The sequence below is a fragment of the Gopherus flavomarginatus genome, chromosome 2 (assembly GCF_025201925.1).
Source record: "Gopherus flavomarginatus isolate rGopFla2 chromosome 2, rGopFla2.mat.asm, whole genome shotgun sequence".
NCBI classification, from domain to species: Eukaryota; Metazoa; Chordata; order Testudines; family Testudinidae; genus Gopherus; species Gopherus flavomarginatus.
The window spans coordinates 86,254,773-86,281,108 of record NC_066618.1 but is presented as its reverse complement, the minus strand read 5'-3'; the positions used below and the strand labels follow the sequence as shown (position 1 = coordinate 86,281,108).

Here is a 26,336-nt window from a genome sequence, read left to right as displayed (position 1 = left end):
TACTTATTAATAGTTTAATTTACATCATTGAGGCAACTTGTATAAGTAAAGGGTTTGAAGAAATTGCTCTAAATAAGCTGACAAGAAGGAGCATATCTAAGGGTATGTCTACACAGCAATAAAAAACATCCATGGCTGGCTCATGCTAGCTGACTAGGACTCGCAAGGCTCAGGCTATGGGGCTGTATACATTTCTAGGCTTGGGCTGCAGCCCATGCTGTGGAACCCTTCCCTCATCTCTTAGAGCCCAGGCTCCAGCCAGAGCCTGGAATTCTACACAGCAACAAAACAGCTCTACAGTCCCAGCTCTGCGAGTCTGAGTTGGATAGCATGGGCCAGCTGCAAGTGTCTATTGCTGTTGGATGTATCCTAAGGCTCTAAAGCCTTAAAGATGGTACATATTGCTGGTAGAATCAGCATTTCAGTGGCATACTGAACAGTCAATATACACTGTATATCAGTGATACTAAACCTTTAAAAAAGGTAGGGCCACTTTATTTATGCTTCTGTTTTGGTTCATCTCTGTCATCTCCTCTGGTGTCTTTCTATTCTCTTTTGTTTCCCAGTTGATTAAAAAAAAATAGACTGGATGTTTTAATGCCTTTCTTTTTTTTCCTAATTTTTTGCTCTTCAAGCCCCATAGATCACAATACACCAGGCTCCTCGGGTTGGTGGAACATATATTGGTGGCTGTTTGGTTTATGAAAATCAGCAATACCTTGCTGAGAAAACAAAACATGGATCAAATTTGTCTCCAAAATAACCCCCCTCTCCCCAGTGTTACATAAGGATTAATTTGGTTTAATAATTCAAAATTAGAAGCCATATTTTTTATTTTAAAATATGCTTGCATTTCTTTCCCTGTGACAGAGAAAAACAGAGAAGGGACGCAAACAGGAAACCATATACATGTAAAGTATCAGAGGGTAGCCGTGTTAGTCTGGATCTGTAAAAGCAGCAAAGAATCCTGTGGCACCTTATAGACTAACAGACGTTTGGAGCATGAGCTTTCGTGGGTGAATACCCACTTCCTCAGATGCATGCATCTGAGGAAGTGGGTATTCACCCACGAAAGCTCATGCTCCAAAACGTCTGTTAGTCTATAAGGTGCCACAGGATTCTTCATATACATGTAAGATCATTGGCACAGTCAGTCTCGGAGAGAGACTCAAAACATTTTAACATTTGTGTATTTTCTTCAGCATCAAGTTATCTATTTCCTTTACAATTTTTATGTGAATTGCAACAAATGCAAACAGAATAAAAATAAAATAAATACAGATAATAAAGTTTAAAAAGTAAAGTTCAGTATGATAATATACTACTGCTATGCCTCCCCTTTTTAAAAAAGATAAGTGACCAAATTTGAACACATTTCCTTGTGATGAGAATATGCCATTATATAATTTCAGCTTCTTAATACTAATATATTTTGGTATAAAACTTACTGACTGTGCAAAATTCAGGATAACCAAACACGTTGTGGGCCTGGGTGCCACGGGAAAGATTTAAACTGGGTAAAGATAAAGCCATGTATATTAACAAATAATCTGTGGAATAAGTGGGTACCTGGTCTGAGCCAATACAGTAAATCCTATGCAACACAGGAAGAATCTTTCCTCTGCCTTCCAATGTTATGAAACGCGCCCCCCTTTTAGCTCTTCATCCAAAATCCACTGAAACCAATGGAAAGACTCCCATAGACTTGAAGAGTAGGCTTATTTTGCCTTGGAAATAGAGTGGTTGGGCCCATTATTCTCTTCAGATACATGAGGTGCATCACCACACACTTGAGATTACTGGACATATTATTGGTAACATTCAAATAACTCTGTTACACTGCTGTTAGTAGGACAGACTCTCCAGGCTAATACTTAGGACTAAGTTGTTGTAAGAGATTTGTTGGATGTTAGGGTAGATTTTATGGTGGAGTTTTAAGAAGTAGTACAGGGAAAGAGAAAATGCCCTGTAGAGAACTAGAAAAGAAGCCAGTGATTTCTCAACATAAAACTTTTTGTACTGGTTGACTTTATTTATAAATGAAAACAAATAGAAGATCCTAAACTGGGTTTTCTCAAAGATCCTGTAAAAAAGTGCTCTCGAAAAATGGGACTATTTTTTGAAAAAAACATGCCATTGTTGAAAATAGCTGCTAAAATGCAGTAATAAAGCTGGTTAGTTAAAAGGAACATCCTATGAATTTCGCTATAATTTGGAAGGTGACTATTTAAACTTTTTTGTGTGTATTTATTTTATTTTTATTCATTGACTAGGGGGAGACAGATAGCTCAGTGGTTTGAGCATTGGTCCCCTAAACCTAGGGTTGTGAGTTCAACCCTTAAGGGGGCCACTTCAGGATCTGAGGCAAAAATCAGTACTTGGGCCTGCTAGTGAAGGCAGGGGGCTGAATTCAATGACCTTTCAAGGTCCCTTCCAGTTCTAGGAGATTGGTATCTTATATTATGTATTTTGTGCAATTCAAAAGGCAGTGAGTCTTCCGCTGATCAACCAGTTAAGGTGCAAGGTACACCGCTTTGGTCAGAGTTGATTCCACGACTATTGTCTCTTTCACAGGGCATCCATGGATACTAAAGGTTTCGTGCACCAGGTTGTTATTGATCTGAAAAATAAAACCTTAATCAAAAAATAAATAAAAACATAATCCAAACCTTCACTGGTGAATGATGCTACTCCACACAGAATCTGTTACAGGGCTGAGGAGGGGTGGAGGAGGAATGCAGGCTGAGCCCTAAGGCAGACCATGCATCTTTGGGTCCTGGAGCATTTGTGTCTTGTCTACATCTTCATCTACTAGTGAACAAGAAGCAAAAGTGCTACTTGAGGCAAAGCACCTGTTACTGCAGTCCCATCTGGGGGAGAGGGAACTGCATGGAAGGAGCAGCCAATGACAGTGTGGCTCCTTCCTATCTAGCGAGTTCGCAAGACTCAACACCACCATGGAGAGGCCGCTCCGAAGGTTTAATGGTTTCTTTCCCTTTGGATTGGTGAGGGGTTAGAAGCTGTTTCCTCTGCCTGAGACTCATCTAATCCCTTCCTCCTTAAGGGAGCATTAAACGGAAACTGTCTGAGGTGAACTGTGCAGTGTTCACTGAGCCCTTCTAGCTGTAGTTTTTTAACCATAGGAAGGAATGAACTGGCTTCTGCCCACTTGTCACCTAACTGAACACATGCCTCCACACTGAAAAGTGCTGGGCTCTGACCTAATGTCAACTACTTCTCTAGCGAGTGTGTGAAAATCAACTCACTCCAGCATTTAGCTGGGCATCCCCCACCACCATGTATTCCACTCCCATCCTGCATCCTATGATTTAAATCAACTTCTTTTCAGTCATGTACATTATTTTGTTGATTTTTATTTTGCTGACCTTTTCTTAGTACCTTATTGCTAGCCTTGCCAGAATTCAATTTTTATTTTTTTTATCATTTCGATGGCTAATATCAAATGTTTATTTTTAAAAGATTTTATCAATTTAAATGTTCATAGTGGAGTGAAATTATGGGGAGCAATCAGACAATTATTTAATGAAAACAGATGTTGAAATTCAAAAAGTTAAACTTTAAAAGTATATAAAAACACGAATTGTCAATATCATATGGTAAATATATTTAGATCAACAAATCAGACCTGTTTTTACTATTCATTCACTAGTCCATTTGTAACAAGCCAAATTCAAAAGTCTAAATCACTGGATTTCTGACTTCTCAAGGAGCATTTTTCTTACTTTGCCTACCTCTAAATTTTGATTATCATCAATGGAAATATTTTTTCATTGATGTGTGTGTGTACAGTGAAATTGATGTTATTTTTGTTTGAAAACCACTTGCATCAGTTCAGCAATAATATCACATGTGCATGTAGAGTATATGCTTTCTGTTAACTTTATTACTTTAAATGTATTTAATGGACCAAATCTTCAGCTCTTGTAAACTGGTGTAGCTCTGAGGCTCTGGCCAAACATAGACAGTAATTAAAGGTGACCACTAAAGGAAATTTAAAATACTGAGGTTGTTCCATTTTGTTGTTGTTATTGTTGCTTATTTATATAAAGAAAATCCGAACGTGTCTTATTTTTTAACATTTGGGGCTTTTGCCTTGCAAATATCAGGAATGCTAAGTTTAGTCTTCCCTGATTTTGCTGGAGGTATCAGGCACATATTGGGAGCTTTCTCAAACTGTGTGGTTGTGGTGACTCTAATCATACCATCCTTTCTTCCAAGTATGTCTAAGGTGTTGATGGTAAATAAGCTGTTACTCAAAGAGTTTTAAAACAATCAGATTAAAAATCCCTTCCCTTCTCCAGCTGCTTGGTTGTCAATCTCTTGTTTCTTGAGATATTACAATTCCACTATATTACCAGCTGCATATAGGTGAAACCTGTTCAGAATGACAGCATAAGGTCTATGTATCACTGGAGCACTATTTTAAAGATGTGAGTACTGCACAGACCTTATGCTGGTCCTCAGAACAAGAGTGAATTTTGCCCTTCAGTGTAAACAAAATCCAAATTTCTGAAGTGAAAAAGGAGAAAAACTTTAAAACACCCCAAATACCTACCTGATAGCCTATCTTCACACACTACAGAGAAGCGCGGATACCCAATTAGTTTTCCTTTGCAAGTCACCTTGAACATACTCTTTATGCAGTTTTGTTGCATACTTACTTTAGTAAACAAATCCCCTATATGCCACTTCATGCCTTGCTCTGAAAAGACCTCATCCATTGCTTCAATCATCCTAGAGCCTTTTTCCGTGTTACGCAAAGAAACATAACCTACAGATGGAAAAAAGCAGGAACAGCTCGTCAGTTTAGATTTTTCCTAATAAAAGTTGATTGTCAAAATGCAACTCATGAACTTTTAAAGACATATTAACACCAGGTGATCATTAACCCTAACATTGGCACCTAGAGGAAAAGGGAGAAATAATGGTTCTCCTCCTCCTTCCTGTGCAGCCATGTTAGGATCAGCTAGAATTGATTGTGGAGTTTCCTGTGGAGTGCAGTCTCTGCATTGCCACTGCTCATCACCATGAGCAAGTGAGCAGAAAAAGGGCAGGGAGTTGGCAGAACCATGGTGCTACCCAGCCTCCCAATGTGTTGATCAACAAAGCAGAGGTGGGTGGAGGTGAAGGAGGAAGTAGGCTGCACACCCTCGTGGCAAGCCAGACATCACCACCAGTTTAATGGGGCTCTTCTTGACCTAACAAACTGTAACACTTACTTTACAAACCACCCAACAACCGACTGCTACCCACAAATAGCAAAGTATTATAGCTCCTAAAGCCAATACCATATCTGCCAACATTTCCAGTAGTTAAAGTGGGACAGGTCCTGCCCTTGGGGATGGGAGACCCAGGAGAGGGCAGCTTGGGGGGAGGGAGAAGAAAGTGGAAGAGCTAGCTCACCCCATGCTCACCCCTCAGCAGTAGCTGCTCCTGTGCTTCCTGTCCTGCAGGGGCTGGCTGGGCTTGACTCTCTGCTCCAGCAATTGTGACTTGGCTCCCACTGCACAGGGTCGCAGTGCTTCTCAGATTTGGCCTGGCCCCCAAACGCAACCAGAATTGCAATGCCACTCAGTCAAATGTGGCCCAGCCACCCCCTGTCAGGGTGGCCAGGCCAAACCTGTGTGGCACTGCAACCCCTCTTCCCAGGTTGAAATGCCCCAAGTGGGGAGACAAGCCTGGCCAGTTGCGCAGAACAGAAGCTGCTTCAGGGACAGGGGATTTTGTGGGTGAAAGCAGGACAGTCCCACAAAACCCAGGACTGTTGGGAGGTCTGCAATACAAATACAAACTAAGAAGTTCTCACACCCAGGAATTCTGTCATGCCACGGGGACAGTGAAAGCTGTCGGACATCCCTTGATGCAGAGGCTGATTTACCATGAAACAAACAGTGTGGTGGCACGGGGCCCCCAATGACGGGGCGGCCGCCAAAATGCAGGACAAATCTCATCTGACAACCTGCCCCCGAGTCCCGGCTGGCAGCGCAGCAGGGCTGAGGCAGACAGGCTGCCTGCATTCCATGGCTAGTGGCCCCATGCCGCTCCCAGAAGTGGCCGGCTGCTGGCACATCTTTGCATGCCCCTGGTGGGGGGGAGGCAGCTCTGTGTGCTGGCGGAGGCAGCGCACGGAGATGCGCCTGCAGCAGGGCTAAGGTGGCTCCCTGCCTGCACTGCCTCCCTCCCTCTGTGCCACTCGCGGAAGCGGCTGGCATGTCCCTGTGGCCCCTGGGAGGGGGAAGGGGGTTGTCGCCACATGTTACCCTCGCCCCGACTCCACAGCTCCCATTGGCCGGGAACTGCAGGGGCGCGCAGAGACTCCCTGGCCCTCCCACCTAAGAGCCGCTGCCAGAGGGATGTGCTGGTTGCGTTGGGAGCCATGCTGCCCAAGGTAAGCGACACCCCCCTGACCTCTCCTGCACCCAACCCCCTGCTCCAGCCCAGAGCCCACACCCAAACTTCCTCCCAGAGCCCGCACCCCTCCCCCTGCACCACACCCCTGCCCCAGCCTGGAGCCTGCACCCAGCACCCAAACTCCATCTCAGAGCCTCACTCCTGCACCTCCTTCTGCACCCCAACTCCCTGCCCCAGCCCAGAGCCCGCAGCCAAACTCCGTCCTGGAGCCTGCCCCCCATACCCCTTTTGCCCCCAACCCCCTGCCCCAATCAAGGTACCTCACTTTTTTTTAATTTACTTTCTATTACTTATAATATAGGAGGAGGATGAAATAAAAAAAAATGAAAAATGGGGTGAGGGGGATAAGAGAGAATGTTCTTTTTCTTGGGTGGGTCCTGAGGAGGGGATGGGGGGGCACCGAAAATGAAGCTGTGCACAGGGCCCCACTAACTCTAAATCTTTCACTGCCTTGATGACTGTGGTTGATTTGCTCGGTTGTTAGGGATGATGTATATTTGAAAGTGGATGTAGATGAGTGTGAAGGGATGTATGTAGTTGTGTGGCATTTTTTCTGAAGCCTTAGTTTTTGTGGTTTCGAGTTAGTACAAAATTGCTAAGGTCAAATAACATCTGAGACTTATATGTAATTTTGACTGCATTAGTGGAAATGCTTCTTTGCGATGTAAGGGACTTTTGCACCTGTAACTACAAGAAATGTTCTCTACTGAACTCCATACATAGGCCACTTCTAACCTTTCCCACAAAAGAAAGCCCTGTTCAAATCTTTATTGTTTTTATACATGTTGAATAATATAGTCTTTCTGGAGGGAAGGGCGGGGAGAGCTAATTTGGAAAAGAAAGGAGAAAGACAAGAAAGGCTCCAGAGAAAGGAAGCCCCAGTTCAAGGCCTGTTTTCCCTCACACACTTCCAGTTCCCACTGTCGTATTTTTTTAAAAAAATATGCAACTCATTAAAATTAATGCAATTGTCTTTACTGAAATCAGGACAAAGAAATGCAAACACACGCTACTGATCCCTTCTCCCCCCGGCCCCGTCTGCCATCCGCTCAGTAGATCAGAATATACTAGTCACAGATTAAACTGAACAATGCTAGCTCAAAATCCAATGAAGAATTTGACACATTGTTTTTCATTTCATCATGATATAGCAAAGTGCCTTAGTCCACCCACATGATACCAAATTTTAGTGGATTTTCCCCCCATCTTGTTACTAATGTAAAGTAAAATTCTCCATTAGAAGCTGTGTTTGACAATTCTTTTGCCTGGTTTCAGTAAACTGGAGGTGTGATAGGTTTCCGTTTTCTGAGTGGTGAACACTGCTATTAATAGCCATATCAGTCTTGACTTCAGCAGCAGCTAATTTCGTTGGAGCATGCAGTTGTTCAGCATCTCTGAAAAAACAGCCACGTACTTCATTTCCTAACTATGGGCCAAATTTTAAAAGATATTTAGATGCCTAAAGAAGCAGATAGGAACCTGGTGAGATTTTTCAAATGCGCCTAGGCACCTAACTCGCAGTATAGCTCTACCAGTACTACATACACAGCCTTCCCCCTGTGTGGATACACATACTCTAGTAAAGAAAAGCTTTTTTTGCTTTAGTTTTTCCAAGTGACATAAACTAAACTGAAAAAGGCACTCATAGGAGAATAAGAGTGTCCACATGGGGTGTTACAACAGCAGTACTAGACTGGTTTAAATTCATGCCTTAGACCAGTATAACTTTGCCATATAGAAGAGCCTTTAAATGTAGAGAAAAGAAAAGAAAATCTTATAGCTTTTGAAATCAATGTCCATTTACTGACCCCCTTTCTGTCAGGACAACCTGAGACCACCTCTTCCTACTGTGTCTCAGAGATCTCTCTATCCGTCTAGGGCCTGCTCGTCAGGCTATTGTTCCGGGCCACCTCCCAGCTGTTAGAGTTCATTATCATATCAGGGTGAGGTTACACCAGCATTTCCACTAGGCCCAGTTTCACCATTTGGGGAATTGAAAAGTTTCTGTTCCCCATACAACGACTATTGGCATAAAATCACGTTCTCCTTCTGTATCCTGTTTGGATATTGGCCTCGATAGAGAAAAACTGTATTTTCCTCAGTATAAATCTCTTACCTTTTTCCCCTTACTATGAAATAAAAGTTATTAAGAGATCCCAAAGCCTATGTCAGAAATGCTTTTGTATTTAAAGAACAGGGCTTAGAGTTAAGAGATTCCAGCTCTGCCACGGGCTTTCCTGTGTGACCTTGGGCAAGTCATTTAATCTCTCTGTAGAATGGGGATAACAACTACTGTACTAAATTGGAACTGGACCAAAAAAAATATCAGTCAGAAATTGCATTTATAAAGGGCCAAATTCTACACTCACGCACACAAACCCCCACTGGAATCAACCACAATTCATGTATGTAACTGGGGCCTAACTTGGCCTCATCTCTCTTACCCTTTTGAGTGGAATACACGACATAGTAATCACTAGCTGTTGGCAGCCTCCTGATAGCTATCAAGTTACAAGTACAATCAGCTTCCTTGAATTCATGCTGTATTTCTTCAACTCCATGGTCTTCTTTTCCTGTTTTTATAACAAGGAAATATGTTTAAACATACTGTAAAATGACTGCCTGTCGCCATACATGACTTGCATGTATAGGCTGCTGTTTATACACTTGTTTCTCTTATACAAAAGCTACAAGGTATCACAATATTTTCCCAACCTGGCACTCCCACCTACTGCTACGGAAGGAATGCAGGGACTGAGATATGGTGGTAATGGGGTTAGCTAGTTAGCTGGATTATTAGATAGCAGAGTTGAGGAAACTTTTTGCGTAAAGTAGCTTTTGTTTAAATATATTGTTTTTATCAAAATCAGAAATTCTTACTTTTTTTTAAACACAAAATTAGAAAATGAATTACAAGCTTTTTCTTCCTTTTTTTTTAAATTCAGTTTTCTGGTTTATCATTTTTCCTTTTTTTCCATTGCCTCTCCCTCCATCTACTGCAAACTGGAAAGAAATTGGAAAAGAAGAAGAAAAAGGGGCAAAAGAGAAAAAACAAAAAAGTCAAAAATATTGAAAATAAACATTTTGAAACCAAAAACTGATGAAAATTTCATTAAAATTTTTGAAAACAAAAATTATGTATCTCAGTAACCTGAAGAATTAAAACAACACTTTAATTTCAAATATTGTAATGATGAATAAATAAAATAATTTTATCAATCAACTCTACTAGATGGTCTCAATGTCTGGGAGGAAGGTGCGGCCTAGCTGTGGGGGGAAGTGGCTTATGGGGGACATTAATATCTAAAGTTGTGCAAGTAGCAACAGCTCAAGTCTGCAAACAACCATTGATCTCGGTTGATGTCTGACTTGCATTAAAACCGAAAATCTGCTCTGAACTGGAGCAGATTCAGGTTTTGGTTACATCTTTCCCAGCCCCACAAAATATCATGAAACAGCCTGTTCTTGGGAGCTTTCTGTCTCCATTTTGGAGCTCTATGAAGTTCAGATGATTTGAATAAGATTCTTTTAGGTGCCTCTCTGAATCTGTTTAGGACCCCATAAGCCTGTCTGCCTGTTGGAACCCTGATTCCTCTTTGGCTCCCAGCCGTTTCTTTTAATCATTAGGAAACACAGTCTCCTGGTAAAAAATGGCAGCGTATTATTTCTGACTCTATGTATCAATTTTCATAAAACTGTACTTGTGAAATATTGCATCTTATACATAGCAAATCCCCACAAGCATTTCATCAGTGAAATCGGTCTTCTGGGACTATTCAATGGACTGAAAAAAGTCCATTGCTTAGCAAAGCTGGCCTTTCTAAGAAGATGGCTATTTGTACTCCATACCCTTGTGGATACCGTGGGGGCAAACTGTTAAGCCAAGAGGTTGCCCAATAAGAGCAGGCACTAGTTGAAGTCAGACTTTATGTACCTTTTCTTGTGAGGAAGGGGTTTGTCTTCAGTTTCCCAGTCAGAGCCCTGAGGACTATCCCATTTACCATTACATAAGTTTTGCTAATTTTGAGGCCCTTGTCACCTCCACCATTCTGCTGGGTTAGGAGGATAGGTTAGATTCATTTTGGCATTTTGTAATGGGGTGTCCTTAACAGGCCAGGTGTCACTGTGCAGTAACACAAGGCACTGCCACCCTCTCTGGGTGGAACACATGTTCTCTGTGTTATTTTCAATGCTGGCTGCTTTGAGATTGAGAGACCAGAACTGGGCCGGAATCCAGAGTACAGAGAACTGCTGAGGTCACTGGGCTAGATTTAATAATACATACTGTAGGCCCTTTATAGAGACCTGAAATGAAACCTTCATAGAAAAAGTCTGAAATTCAATACTACTCCTGCAAACACTATTTAATGTCCTGCTCACCTCCTCTGCATGCCTGAATGATAAAGATTTTAGGTTTTTCTTGGAGCTTTGGGCATTGTATATTGTTGAATAACGCAAATATATCATCAAGATCAACTTTGTCACCATCTTTCCCCTGAATGAGGCCGTGACTCCTCCCATGACTCATAAGAGTAATGAGGCAGCAGCTAATTTCATCCTCAGATTGATTGATTTGATCCCGGAACTCTTCCAATGCTGGCAATATTTCCTGTCACAAACAGCTGTGTTAGATACGCTGATCAAAATAATTAATTATCAAAAGAGATTATTTATTAACAAATGAAATAACAATAAAGCTAAAAGATCAATGTAATTAGCCATAAAAAGTATTTTTAAAGCCACTACTACACCTTGCAGTATCATTAACTGTACATTGTGGGTCCATGACTTGGGCTCCTAGATGCTACTATAATACAAATAAATAATAATAGCTAAAAAAAAGCTGTATTATGTGATTTAGATTTGTTCCCTTCTTGATCTAGAGCCCAAACCAGCAAGGTACTTAAGCATATGCCTAAAATTAGGCATGTGAAAAAGTCTGATTGAAATCAATGGTATTAATCACATGCATAATGTCTGTCACTTTCTTCTTAAACATTCTAACAGTTATTGTATTGGTGAGTGAGTGGGTGTTTCTGGGCACAGCAATAGATAGCTCCTAAGTGAGTGGTTCCTCCCAGCAGGGAAAGGCCCCTGACACAAGAAGTAATTCTGAATAGTTCGGGGTGAATGTGCTTCCTGCTGTGGGGAGAAAACAAAATTGTGTTTGGTCAGCAGCATCACTAGTAGGAGGGAGCTGCCTCTGTGCCCTCGTCCACTAATAAAGAGATGTTCTGTGTGCCTCTGTCATTACTCCAGGGACTCTGCCTGCCTGTGCTAACCTACCAATAAGTAGACAGTGAGGTCCCAGGTAGTACCTTGCTGAACTGGTGCCTTAGAGACTGCTTCAGATACCACTAACATAATTGTAAATGAGGATTAACCCCACTAAGGTCATTAGAATTATATTAATATAAAGCTGCTGTAAGTTGTAAGAAGCCAGAGGTATCAAATATGCCCTGAAGAACATTGTTAACAGCTACAGTTCTCACTCTACCCTTCTGTCTGCAGCAACTAAGGCTATGTCTACACTACACTTTTGTCGGTAAAACTTTTGTCGGTCAGGGATGTGAAGAAAAAAACACCCTTGCCCAACAAAAATTTTACAGACAAAATGCGCTGGACAGCACTTTGTTGGCGGGAGACACTCTTCTGTTGATAAAGCTACTGCCCCTCGTTGGGGGTGGTTTTCTTTTGTCAGGAGAATGTAGACATAGCCTAAGACTGCTACTAATTGCCCTTATACATATTCCAAACCTTTAGCTTCCTCTTGGAGCTAAAGATAATGAGAAACAATATATGCTCATCATCAGAGGCTGCAGTAGCTACAGGGAAACTAGGCAGCTGACTAGGGTGGCAGATTTCTGGGCAGCAGCCTGGGATGGCAGATTTGATCTGGCCACCCTTCCATCATGACAGACAGGGGACAGGCCAAATTTGAGTGGTGGTGTGACCCTGTGCACCAAGTCAAAATGCTACTCACTCAAATTTTGTCCGGCACCTCTCTGTAATGAAACCAGTGGCTCTGCCAAACCTGAGTAGTGCTGTGACCCAATGCTTCAGGGGAAAGAGGCTAGTCTGTAGAGCAGTGGTCCCCAATCTTTTTGTGACCAGTAGCACATTCATGTTTTCAGAAGAGTGTGGTGGGTGCCAACAATTTTTCAAGACTTTTTTTGTATTTGTACATTAAATAATACAAAAAAACATCATATTTAATATTACATAATATATGACTCCAGAGAGAAGGGAGAAGGTGGAGAGAAGCTGCGAGGACAGAGAACACCGGTGCCCGCAGCCCCCGAGTACTCTGTCCCCAGCAGGCGCGGGGGCCCAGATTCTCTCCCCTGCTGGGCACTAGATGGGTCCTGCGCCTGCCAGGGACCGAGAACACTGGCACCCACAGCCTGCAGCCCCGGAGTTCTCTGTCCCTGGCAGACATGGAGCCGCAGCTTCTCTCCCATGTGGGACATCGGGCAGGCCCCGCATCTGCCAGGAACAGAGAACACTGCGCCCGCAGCCTGAGTTCTCTGTCCCTGGCAGGCGCAGGGTTGCGGCTTCTCTCCCCTGCTGGGCACTAGGCGGGCACACACAAATGCTCTGGCAGGCACCTTGGTGCCTGTGGGCACCACGTTGGGGACTACTGCTGTAGAGGATTGAAAGAAAAATCATTGAAATTAATCCAACATAAAAAGCTTCCGATAAGAAAAGGACTGAAGAAATTTGTTATATGCTTATGCCATCTATTGGATACCAATGGAAACAAAAGAGAAATAGCTGAAATCTGAGCCCTCAGCTGGATGTCATCAGATAGAAAATCAGAGGATTACCCTTCTCCAACAGACCCTGAAACAGGATACATAAACTGGGTCACCTTATGGGACAGCAAAGTTTTGCTTATCCCCTTCAAACAGCCTATCCCTTTATCCAGGGTTACAGGAAGAAGAGCTTACTGACTAGCTGCAGAACCCAGATATACTATTGGACACTGACCAGCCTAGTGAACAGCTCTCACTTCCTCTTGGGTTACAAGACAAAGAAATGGAGATTTCACCTCAGCCTGTATTTCTCTTTCTGATCTTGAATATAAATAACTGAAAGTTATCTTGAGCCTACACTCTTTAGTGAGACCTCAAGTAACTATATGTTGCCTATTAACTAACTATTGCTATAAGCATGCTCATCTTTGTAAGCCAATGCAGACTGGCCTAAGAGATTTAAAACCATAATGTATACAATTGTTCTTTAAATTGTTTTCTCCATGCCACCCCATTCAAACAACAGGGATTCTTAAAAGTATCTTTAAGACAAGTGCATCCTTACTATTGGGAGAAATATGGGAAGAGTGGTAAATGTGTTGGAGGAACTGAAGAATTGATGACAGATGATCATAAGTAAGTGTAATTAGGAATGTTGATGATTTGTACTGGTATATGAGATAACTGCAGAATCTCAACCTTAGTCTATGACAGTTGCTTGCAAGACTTTATTTTTGTGTTCAGTACATGCCTAGAACATTGGCTATGTCTATACTTGATTGATGAACTGTTGATTGTACACATATGTGGTTCTGGGTGAATTATCAAAATCTTGATTGGTTAAGAGCATCCCGTGTCTTGATTTGAGAAATACTGTCCACAGTAAAAGCTGGCGTGAATAGAACCTTGCATTAAAATTAGTAAGTTACGCTCCCTGGACTCAATAAAAAGGAGTTATCGTAACTAAATTCCATTCCTATATTAGCTATAAAACTTATCAAATTGACAAATTTAGTTTGTTAGATTTCATCTTTAAAATCTAATTGGCACCTCAGCAAATTCATAAAAATTGATCCCCATTTATGCTTGCAAAGTGAAATCATAATCAGACCTGTAAGGATGTGTGACTTAAACTGCAGTAGTTGAACAATACACTTGATATTATTCATCTAAAATTGTAGTGGAGTGGTCACTCCGCCCTGGTTAAGAAGGATTAAAATCAGCCAAAGGAGGCTGGTGCTGGGTAAATAGCCACAGGTGTGGCCACACCCAATTAGGGGCCAGGTGACCCTGATAAATGGGCAGGCTGAGGACTGAGAGAAGACTCTTGCTCTAGCTGAGAACCAGAGAAGACTAGGCTGCTGAGGACAGCAAGCAGGGTACCTGAGGCAGAGCAGAGCTGGTGAAAGGCAGGCAGAGCTCTGGCTTGGTGAGTCCCCAGACTGAGGCCTTTCTAAAGGCCAGGGGAGGTACTAGGGCTGCAGGGAGGCAGCTGGGGCTTGAAAGGCAACAGGTTCAAACCTCTGGCCAATGATGAGTGGCTACTTCAGACTTCAGTTTGCTCCTGAGGGAAGGGACTAAATGAGGGTCACAGAGGCAAGATGGGCTTAGGGGGTTGGAGTTCCCTGGGGAGGGAAGACCCAGAGTGTAGGGGCACTGCTGTGGGGTAGCACCCCAAGGTAAGGGACACTTGACAGCTCACTGGACTCCATCCCTTGCCTGACTCTGACTCTTCCTTACTGATCCTCACTCTGGCAATTACTGAGCTCCCTACTCACTGATTACCACCTCTTGGTCATCCTTGTCTGGCGGATACCGGCCTAGCAGTCACTGCCTATGCCTCAGTCCTTTACAGAGATCATGAGGCCTAAAGATTAGCCCTTCCATGACAGGGCAATCAAAGGTAGGGAAAAAGCCTCATAGCCTAATAATGTACAGCAGATTGGCAATAAAGGGGTGAAAGGGGAAGGAAGAAAAAAAAACCTTCTAAATAATTAACTACTTTTTTTTGGCTCAGATAGTCTCAAGTCAAGCCTGGAATCAATCATTCAGAGAGGTTACTCAAGCCAGCCTATAGCCACCCAGCTGCAGATAAGGAAACTGAGTGTCCCAAGCATTTGGATTTGTAAGGTATTGGAGGAGGGGAGCTCATTTGCAGAAGTTCTATTGCCACCCAGGCAGCTGAAGTTTTAAACATTGCTGCATTAGGCTGTCCCTTTCCCTAGGAAGATCAGCCATCAAGGGATCCACATCCATAGCTTCAAGTACTTCAGTTAACCCAAGCCCTGTCTATAAAAGATAATCAATAATGCTGGGCTCTAGTGGAGAAATATTTTCTAAACGTTATACAGTACAGTAACTCCTCACTTTAAGTCATTCCAGTTAACATTGTTCAATTGCTGATCAATTAGGAAACCTGCTCATTTAAAGTTGTGCAATGCTTCAGTCTTACGTTGTTTGGCAGCCTGCTTTCTCCACAGCTGGCAGCCTCCCTGCGTCTCTGGCCCCTGCCGCCAGACCCTGCAGATCAGTGCCTTCCCCTTTCTCTCCTTCCCCACTCCCCAACTGTGGCAATCAGCTGGCTTGTGGTGTTTGGAGGGCAGAGGGGAGGAGCGAGGACTCAGGGCACAGGCTCCCCTTACCTCCCGAACACCTCAAGCCAGCTGATTGCCCCAGGCAGGAGGTAGGGAGGACAACAGAGGGAGAGCATGCACCCAAGTCCTCGCTCCTCCCTCCTAAACACAGCAAGCCAGCTGATTTCCCCAGGGATGGGGGAGGAGTGAGGACTCAGCAGGGGAAGTGGAGGAGGAGGAGGGGGTGGGGGAGGAAGAGGCAGGTCAAGGATGGGGGCTTTGGGAAGCGGGGGAGTGGGAGGGCTGAGGCTTGAGGCCCCCCGCCCCTGGTGTTTGTGGAGTCATGGAAGCTATCACTGCTGTGCAACGTGCTTCTCCTAGCCTATAGCACCTTCAGCCTCCTTGCCTGCCTCATCTCCAGTGCCAGTGGGCTGTGCCTGTGTAGGGTAAGGCAGGGGCACCTCCCAACTATAGTACTGTATGTTTGTAAACACACAGCACGTGCACACTACTCCTCCCTCAGTGTAGTATTAAATTGCTTGTTTAAAATGTATATAATGCCTTTTGTCTGGGAAAAAAAAATTCCCTTGAACCTAATCTCCCCATTTACATTAATTCTTATAGGGAAATTGGATTTGCTTAACATTGTTTCACTTAAAGTCGCATTTTTCAGGAACATAACTACAATCTTAAGTGAGGAGTTACTGTACTGATTTTTGCTTCAGTACAACTTCAAATAGCACCAAGTGAGCCCTTACTGGGGGTGTGGAAGGCATTCCATTTGAAGCTATCTTCTTGGTACGGTATAATTTTTAAGACTTACCTCCCCATTAGGATCTATGCACTGTCCAGAAGGCGTTTCAAACTGGTACTTGTCAAACCACTTATTCATTACTTCAATATCCTTTTCTGCACCGCGCCTGCCTGTTGTCACACACATCATAAAAGCCACACGGGTTTTGCTCATGTCATACATATCCTGTTAATTCAAAATGTTTGATGAATGGTCTGTAGCTTTACTGAACAACAGCATTCTAACACTGTATGGTTTTTCTACATGAAACACACGATTGAGGGCCCAATCCTGCAAATACTCTAAGAGAAATCCCCCTGACTGTGAGAGCATCTGTAGGATTGGGCTTCTATAGCCTTGTCTGCAACATAAAACTGATGTGTTGATGATAGGGCTGTCAAGCAATTAAAAAAATTAATTGCACTGTTAAACAATAATACCATTTATTTAAATATTTTTGGATGTTTTCTACATTTTCAAATATACTGATTTCAATTACAACAGAACTCAAAGTGTACAGAGCTCACTTAATATTTTTGATTACAAGTATTTGCACTGTAAAACAAATACTATTTTTCAGTTAACCTCATACAAGTACTGTAGTGCAATCTCTTTATCATGAAAGTTGAACTTACAAATGTAGAACTATGTACAAAAAACTGTTTTTTAAATTCAAATCTAAAATTTTAGAGACCGAGTCCACTCAGTTCTACTTCTTGTTCAGCCAATTGCTCAGACAAACAAGTTTCTTTTCATTTGCAGAGATAATGCTGCTGCCTTCTTGTTTAAATGTCACCTGAAACTGAGAAGAACTTTCTCATGGCACTGTTGTAGCCGGTGTTGCAAGATATTTACATGCGCTAAAGATTCACATGTCCCTTCATGCTTCAACCACCATTCCAGGGGACATGCGTCCATGCTGATGACTGGTTCTGCTCCATAACAATCCAAAGCAGTGTGGACTGATGCATGTTCATTTTCATTATCTGACTCAGACACCAAAAGCAGAAGGTTGACTTTCTCTTTTTGTTGGTTTGGGTTATGTAGTTTCCACATCAGAGTGTTGCTCTTTTAAGACTTCTGAAAGAATGCTCCACACCTGATGTCCCTCAGATTTTGGAAGGCACTTCAGATTCTTAAACCTTGGGTCAAGTGCTACAGCTACCTTTAGAAATCTCACATCGGTACCTTCTTTGTGTTTTGTGACATCTGCAGTGAAAGTGTTGTTAAAATGAACACACATGCTGGGCCAACATCCAAGACTACAATAACAGGAAATATAGGGCAGAATGAGGGTAAAACTGAGCAGGGGACATACAATTCTCCCCCAAGTGTTCAGTCAGAAATTTAATTAATGCTTTATTTTTTTAATGAGTTTTCAGCATGGAAGCATATACTCGGGAATGGTGGCCAAAGCACGAAGGGGCATACAAATGTTTAGCATATCTGGCACGTAAATATCTTGCAATGCCGGCTACAAGAGTGCCATGCAAATGCCTGTTCTCACTTTCTGGTGACACTGTAAATAAGAAGAGGGCAGCATTATCTCCTGTAAATGTAAACAAACTTGTTTGTCTTAGCGATTGGCTGAACAAGAATTAGGACTGAGTGGAGTTGTAGGCTCTGAAGTTTTACATTTTATTTTTTAATGCAAGTTTATTGTACATAATTCTACGCTTGTAAGTTCAACTTTCATGATAATGAGATTGCACTACAGTACTTGTATGAGGTGAATTGAAAAATTTATCATTTTTACAGTGCAAATATTTTAAACTAAAATATATCATTTGATTTCAATTACAACACAACTCACTGTATATGAAAATGTAGAAAAAATCCAAAATATTTAAATTTCAATTGTTATTCTGTTAATTAACAGTGCCATTAAAACTGCAATTAATTTTTCTGAGTGAACTGGGCTTGACAGCCCTAGGTGCTAATAGCAGGCATCTGCACATGGTGCAGATGAACTAGGGCTGAAAATGGTTTAATCATAATTGCAGGTGGGACCAAACTATTTCAGAGCATGGTCTAGACCAGGGGTCGGCAACCTTTCAGAAGTGGCGTGCTGAGTCTTCATTTATTCACTCTGATTTAAGGTTTCGAGTGCCAGTCATACATTTTTAGAAGGTCTTTCTCTAAATCTATAATATATAACTAAACTATTGTTGTATGTAAAGTAAATAAGGTTTTTAAAATGTTTAAGAAGCTTAATTTAAAATTTAAATTAAAATGCAGAGCCCCCTGACCAGTGGCCAGGACCGAGGCAGTGTAAGTGCCACTAAAAATCAGCTCCATGTGCTGCTTTTGGCACCCATGTCATAGTTGCCTACCCCTGGTCTAGACATTCCCCTAGCAGATTCTGCTCCTTCTTAATCCTGATTTATGCTGGTGTAACTTTAAGTTAATGGAGTTATAAAATGTAAAACTCACAAGTGAGGAGAATTTGGCCCAAATTTTTCAGTTAGAAAAAGATCTAAAATGATCAATAGCAGGTTAAAGAAATTTGTTAAGGATTTGGGTTCAAGTTATTTCTGTATTTCAAGTAATAAACAAAATAAGATGGTTAACATTAAACTCTTCAGGGATAGTTGCAATATAAAAATTGGTCACAAGAAAGCACAGATATTACAGGCCTGATTCATAAAAGGAAGAAAAGATGGATGTTTTTCATTCCTCAAGTTTTTAACAAATAATTCTTAGACTTTTGGTTGATACATGAAAAGGAGATACATGGCAGATGGTTCTATTCATGCAAAAATTCTGTTCTAAGCTACACCTGTGCAACCCCATTGAAGTTAGGCTCAATCTGACACAATTTGACATAATGGCTGTAGTGAGGTGGAGTAAAATTCATACCCCACCTCAGCAGGGCCAGGGTTTCAATCCAACTGCATATACTATAGAATAATTCCATATCTACAAGTGCTAGTTTTCTATAACTACACCTCTACCTCAATATAACATAACACGGTAAAGCAGCACTATGTGGGGGGCAGGGCTGCGCACTCTAGTGGATCAAAGCAAGTTCGATATAACACGGTTTTACCTATAATGTGGTAAGATTTTTTTTGGCTCCTGAGGACAGTGTTTATATTGGGGTAGAGGTGTATATAGAAACTTGATGATCAGTAAAATTACTAGTAATTTCCTGAAGTTACTTTGTGCTGTTGCTCTACCTATGAAAAAGGTGGTGGTGGAGGCGGAAGGGGTAGGTAATAGGCACCTATATAAGAAAAATTCCCCAAATATCAGGAGTGTCCCAATTTTATAGGGACACTCCTGACATCTGGTCACCCTAGCTATACCTGATCTCTAGGGCCCAGTTCCACAAAGATATCTAGGCTTCTAACTTCCATTGAAGTCAATGGAGGTTAGAAGCCTAAATACCTTTATGGATCAGAGCCTGTAAGCTCCAGGATTGTATCATCTCTTATTAATAAATTCCAAAATAAAAATAAAGTTGACAGGCATATTAAAAGCATTCATATCTTAGGTGTAAGTATAGCTTCCTTTAATTTTGCATGTGATGCTGATTTGCTTTCAAGCTTTTCCTGTTTTTCAAAATCCTCTCAGGATATTATCCTGCTCCAGGAGCAATTCTCCATGACAATGCCTGATCCTGGGTTGAGGGAGAGGAGAGTGGCCAGTTGATCCATAATTATGCAGAGTCACTAGCCATAATCACTCTTGTAGACAGAGTATAGGGAAAGCAATTACTATTATCATCCAGGGGCTATAGTTACAGCCATGAAACAGCTAATGGCCTAATTCTGCACATATCTCTTCACATATGGATTACTGCCATGAATAATCCCATTTAATTTTGATGGGGTTACATGGTATAAGCCCTACAACTGGCTGTGTATAGGATGGGCCATGACCTGCATACCCAGGGGAGCATTCCATCCCTCAATCCCAAGGGAGATCCCCTTTTGGAAATTCCGCTTAACCTGGCTGTACTCAGGCTCCAGCCCACAGTAGAGCAGGGTTAAGCAAACTATTCAATGTCATCTTTATTATCCTGAGAGAACTGCATAATTCAGCAAAATTCAATTATTTACAAATATCAGGCTGATTCCGCTCTCTGTCACACAAGGGCAGCTTCCACTGAAGTCCAGGGAAGTTACACCCTCAAAACTGGGAGGAGAACTTGGCTCAGGGGCTTCATGGGTATTGAACTGTTCTGAGAAAACTGAAAAATAAGTACAATTACCAATTTGTCACAGTCACTTTGCTCAGTTCTTCCTTTAAAACTTGTATCACTTGTCTGATTCCTGGTTTGTTGTTCACCAGTTCTCAATACAGCAGCTGTGTGGATATTTAAAAACAAGTAAATTATAAGTGCAGCTCAAATGAGAGGTGACACTGTTTTTGTATGACTTTTTAATATCTTCCTTAATTTTTTAAGTCACAATTGACATATTGGACAATACAAACTGCTATAGAGACAACCAGATTCAGAATCCCCCCCACTCCTCGATGCTAAACGCAAACACATCACTGCAGGCCTAGGAATATGCTTCTCCTGCTCTGTAGTTTGCCCAGGTGAGTTAAGCCTGTGTCTGAAGTAGGCTTTTTTTTTTTTTGGTCAAGTTTCTCACTGTTGCTCCAACACCAACACTTGTGGCAACAGTGACTAGGATTTAAGGCAGCTATCAGTATATTAAGCATAGTGTTATCTGAATAGGCTTAGATAAAGTTTACTTGACATCATGCTTAAAATACTGCCAGTGCCTTATCTACACTAGTTCTTCTACTGTTGCTACTACCATTTAAACTGAAACATTGGCAGCACCAATACAAAATCTCTTCCCAAAAAGGCCTAGGGGAGAGAAGCCCAAAATAGAGCCTCACCCTGGCCCATACACTGTGAACTTGCTGTGCTGAACTTTACCTCAACTGGAAATGAACTTCTAAATCTTTATCCGGTGACTCATGATTCTTCATTTAAGTTAATTATGTTCAGGGACTGATTTGGAAAGGAAGACTGTTCCCTTCCCCTAAAATAAGTTAACAAAAAATAGAAAGAGGACTGAAGAGGAGTGTTCCTCTTTTTTTAAATGTGTAACATTCAAACCCTGTCTGTATTGTGCTGTCTGGAAATTGAGTTTGTCATCTTTTTAATTCTATTTCACCTTTTTAGCATCACCTATATTCTATTTTATACAATAACTACAGGAGTGACCTGTCCATTATATCAAAACTTGGAAAAACTCTTAAACAAAATAGTAGTAGTAGTTAATTGGTATCAAATTGTTTTGGCCACAATCTCTTCAGAACCCTTAATATATTAACAGACTTACTGTTTAACACTTGAAACTTTGTCTACACAAATTATGAGCTGAGCTTATGTAAAATTCTCACTGAAAGAAATAGTGATTTTTGTTTGGGTCAGACCTATATTAAAAATTAAGGATAGCTGGCTTATGTCCTGTTTTTTATTGGCTATCAGCTCTCAACTTGCCAAGATATAGGATATTAACTTTGATTATATAAACAAAACTGGACAAACATTTTGATTCCAGCTCCTGGGTTGTTTTATTTTCTGTCACTGCCGTTGTATGCAGTGGTGTTTTAGCTGTGTTGGTCCCAGGATATCAGAGAGACAAGGTAGGTGACATAATATCCTGAAGAAGAGTTCTGTGTAAGCTTGACTTTCTTACCAACAGAAATTGGTCCAATAAGAAATTTTACCTCCCCCATCCTGTCTCTCTAAATTACTGTCTTAGACTGTAAAGATGCACTTCATGTGACTATTTCTGGGGCCCTCTTTTTAAGCTTTCAGTTTAGTTTCTCAAACGCAAGAGGAAAGCTATAATACTGGGATTGGCAATGTAAATCTCCAGCCTGGGCACAGTCCTTCTTATTTCTTATTAACAAATGTCTGTTCCTGAGCCTTGCTTAGTTTTTGCAAGTGTGATGGGAAATCCTGCTCCCATTGAAGTCAGTGAGTTTTGCCATCATTTTCACTAGCAGCTAATTCCACCTGTGGATTACATAATTCACTTGGTTAGATGTCCTAGTTTTCAGTGTGAATGGTGGATAGTGCCTGGCTTTGAAACTGATCCAGAGATTTAAAAATTTTATTCAAGTGAATGTTGGAAATGAAATATACACAAGTTGAGGGAAGGTACTGTACATCTGGGGTCAGGCTTGGGTTATGGGGGGGTTACAGATATTGTTTGCAAAGATGAAAAGATACATACATATCACATAACTGGCATAGACCCAGATTGGGGTGCAAGGGTTTTTAAAGTGTCAGTGGATAAATGGGCTTGGGTATACCACCCATGGAATGACGAAGGAGTCCAAGTCAGTATCGCTGGAGCAGATAAGTACATGGGTGGGGTGCATCCCTTGGTTTGTTAGGGAAGGAAGTGGGTTATTTCCCTGGTCGGCTGTCTCGGTTACTCGGTGTGGTATTGGTGGTGTTCGGTGATGTGTTCCTAATGCACTGGGGCTGTGCCTACAGGAAACAGAGTCCAGGAGGGCCAGCTTGCCAGTACAATATAATTCTGAAGCGGCAATGAGAATGGGACCATGTACGAGGGGAGCCACTCTCTGTACCTACTCCCATACCCCTGGATTTCCTATTTTAACAAATCTTGTAGGTTTCCACTCCCCTCTCCTGCTTTGAAACACAGGGCCCTGCTTTCCTCTGCCTAGGCTAGTGCTTCAGCACAACCAGAGAGCTGCCAACTCCAACCACGAGGGCGGGGGTAGCTGGCTGGTTCCCCTGGCTGTTTAAACACAGACGCGCTCTGGGGCTGAAGGGGTGAAAGCGGTTCGCTGTTTAGTAACACCCCCACGCCCCCGTTGTCTGAAGCAGGGGCGGCTCTAGACATTTTCCCGCCCCCAGCACAGCGTCATGCCGCGGGGGGCGCTCTGCCGGTCGCCAGTCCCGCGGCTCCGGTGGGCATCCCGTAGGGGGTCCCGCGGCTCCACCGGCAGAGCGCCCCCCGCGCTTGGCGTGCTGGGGCCTGCAGCCGCCCCTGCTCTGAAGGGCGGGGGGCGGGGCTTTGCTCACTGAGCTGACGGACAACGGGCGGGACTCCTGCAGCCCCCCGCACCGGCCCGGGGTGGGGCTGCCTGTCTGGGTAGTGGGTCGGGTTCCCGGCTCCGTTCTAGCTACGAGAGGCCCTTCGCCGCGGCGCGGATCGGGGCAGTTGAGCCGGGGCGGGGGCTGTAGCGGGTCCCAGCCCTGATCAGCGCCTCGCACCCGGTGGCGCTGCTCAGGTTACAGCCCGACCCCCCTTCACACTCCGCCCTCGCCAGCTGCCTTTACCTGGCGCTGCCGCTGCTCCCGCCTTCTCCTGCCCGGCCAGCGCCTCGCGCACGTCGCGGAGCGCCTCTCTCAGCACCTCGGCGGCCCGGCCCGCGTAGCGCTGCGCTAGCTGCGCCGGGCCCCCATCTGCGCCTCGGAGCTCGGCCCGGGCGCCGCGCGCCGGCTGCGGGCCCCGCAGGTAGAACGCGCAGCGCTCCAGCTCCTCCTCGCTCAGCCGCGCCAAGGCGGCATGGACGAGCTGCTCCATCCCTGGCTGGGTCCGGGATCCGCCCGCTCTGCCTCGCCTCTCTGGCAAGCAGCGTCCGCACGGCGGAGCCTGACAGGCCGGGGTGTCGAAGCAGGTATTTGTGGGCACGGGAAAGCCAGCGAGAGCCGCGCCCCAGCCGCACCCCAGCGAAACCCTGACTCCAGCTCTCTCCGGGCGCCATGCAGCGTCTCCCTTCCGGCCTGGCCGCTTCCTCGCTGCTTTCCAACGTGCCCTTTTCAGTGCGAGTCGGTCCGGCCTTCTCTGGGTGCTTAGAAGTCCCATCGAAATCAGTGGGCGCTGTGGGCACCGCCTGAGATGCTCATGCAGCCAGGCCTGCAGTGTAAGTTTTGTGAAGGCCAAAAGCGTAACTAGGCTCAAAAAAGAATGAGAGCTGGTCCTGGAGGAGAGAGGTCCCTCCATGGCGATTAGCCAAGCTGGGCAGGGATGCAACTGCATACCCTGAGTGTCCTTAACTCTCTGACCAGGGGCCGCTGATTCTTCCTAAAAGTGGTGGGGGGTGGGGTCTGAGGGTCCCCCTGCCCCTGGCCCTTCGCTTCCCCTGAGGCTCTACCCCTGGCGGAGCTGGACTGAGGAGCCTGGGCCCTTCCACCCCCCCAGGGTGGGGATGGCCTGAGAGCAACCCCTGGCTTTTGTCCATGGGTCCCACGCCCAGGGCAGATGGAAGGTCTGTGGCTTCCCCCTGCAGCTCTTACTCGGATCAGATTACAGCTTTTGGCTGAGGATGGGGCCTTGGGGACCAAAGAGCCACAGCCGGGCCATGGAAAGCTGCACAGGCAGGTGTGGGGACCCAGGGATCCTCCATCTGCCCTGGGCAGGGGGTTGGGAACACAAGTCAGGGGCTGCTCTCAGGCCCCCCACTCACCCTAGGTGGACAGAGGGTCCATGGCTTCTCACAGCTCTCGAGGCCACTCTTACCCAGGCTGGGCTTCAGCTTCTGGCCTGGCCAGGGTATAGACCTCGTGGGTGAAGAGGAGGGACCTGGGCAAAAAGGGACAGGCCAGGCCCCTCCACTTTCAAGAATGGGAGGGCTTTGGCCTCCCAAGTTTCAGCGTCCCTGCCTATGACTGCCAGAAGCTGGGATTGGATGACAGGGGATGGATCTCTGGATAACTGCCCTGTTCTAGTCATTTCCTCTGACGCATCTGGCACAAGACAGGGTACTGAGCTAGATAGACTATTGGTCTGACTTTTTATGGCCATTTTTATGTTTTTAGGTAACTTTCAGTATACCAATCTGGTAGGAAAGCCAGCTATGGTGCATACATTGGAGGGTGGAGCAGGGGCCTTGATCAGTACCTGATAGATGGGTTAGAGATAGCTGTGATGCGTTCGGACACAGAGACCTCCCCTTGGGACTGTCGCCTGACATGCTGGAATTACCTCTGAGCCTGTTTTTCCTGCCAGCTTGGGTCTTCCAGAACCCTGCCTTGTTGAACCAGACACACTAGCCTGCCGCAACACAGACCCAGGTCTGGTCCATGCTCCCAAAGCTGCAGATATTAACAAAACTGCTCAGCAGGTCACTTATCTCCAGCACCCAGTTCCCAATTGGATTCAACCCCCTCTCCCTCCCCCAAAAAATCCATTTTATTCTGTATAAAGCTTATGCAGAGTAAACTCATAAATTGTCCATCCTCTGTACCACTGATAGAGAGGTATGCACAACTGTTTGCTCCCCCAGGTATTAATCACTTACTGTGGGTTAATTAATAAACCAAAGTGATTTTATTAAGCATAAAAAGTAGGGTTTAAGTGGTTTCAAATAATAACAGACAGAACAAAGTAAGTCACCAAGCAGAATAAAGCAAAAACATGCAAGTCTAAGCCTAATACATTAAGTAACTGGTACAGGTAATATCTCACCCTCAGAGCTGTTCCAATAAGATTTTTCACAGACTAGACTCCTTCCTAGTCTAGGCCCAATCCTTTCCCTAGTACAGTCCTTGTTAGTTCCAGCTCAAGTGGTAACTAGAGGTTTTCTCATGACTGGCAGCCCCTTTGTTCTGTTCCACCCCTTTTATAGCTTTGGCACAAGGTGGGAATTTTTTGTCTCTCTGTGTCCCCACCCCTCCTTCTAAATGGAAAAGTACCAGATTTAAGATGGATTTCATTGCCAGGTGATATGGTCACATGTCCTGTGAGATTCCCAGCCTCCATTCTTCCAGGGCTGGCCCACAAGCGCCCAGGAAGGTTTGCAAGTAGACAGAGCCATTTACAGGCAATTGTC

At 43.8% G+C, this 26,336-nt stretch overlaps 1 protein-coding gene across 1 annotated transcript; it reads right to left on the bottom strand.

The window, feature by feature from the left end:
- Positions 1-1,408: 1,408 nt before the first annotated feature.
- Positions 1,409-24,223, bottom strand: LOC127043839 (caspase-14-like). Its single transcript, XM_050938050.1, has 7 exons — positions 23,842-24,223; positions 20,770-20,864; positions 16,584-16,739; positions 10,813-11,041; positions 8,877-9,005; positions 4,683-4,792; positions 1,409-2,620 (listed from the first exon to the last, which is right to left on the bottom strand). The coding sequence occupies exons 1-7, from the start codon at positions 24,086-24,088 to the stop codon at positions 2,513-2,515; spliced, it is 1,074 nt and encodes a 357-aa protein (XP_050794007.1). The 5' UTR covers positions 24,089-24,223; the 3' UTR covers positions 1,409-2,512.
- Positions 24,224-26,336: the final 2,113 nt, after the last annotated feature.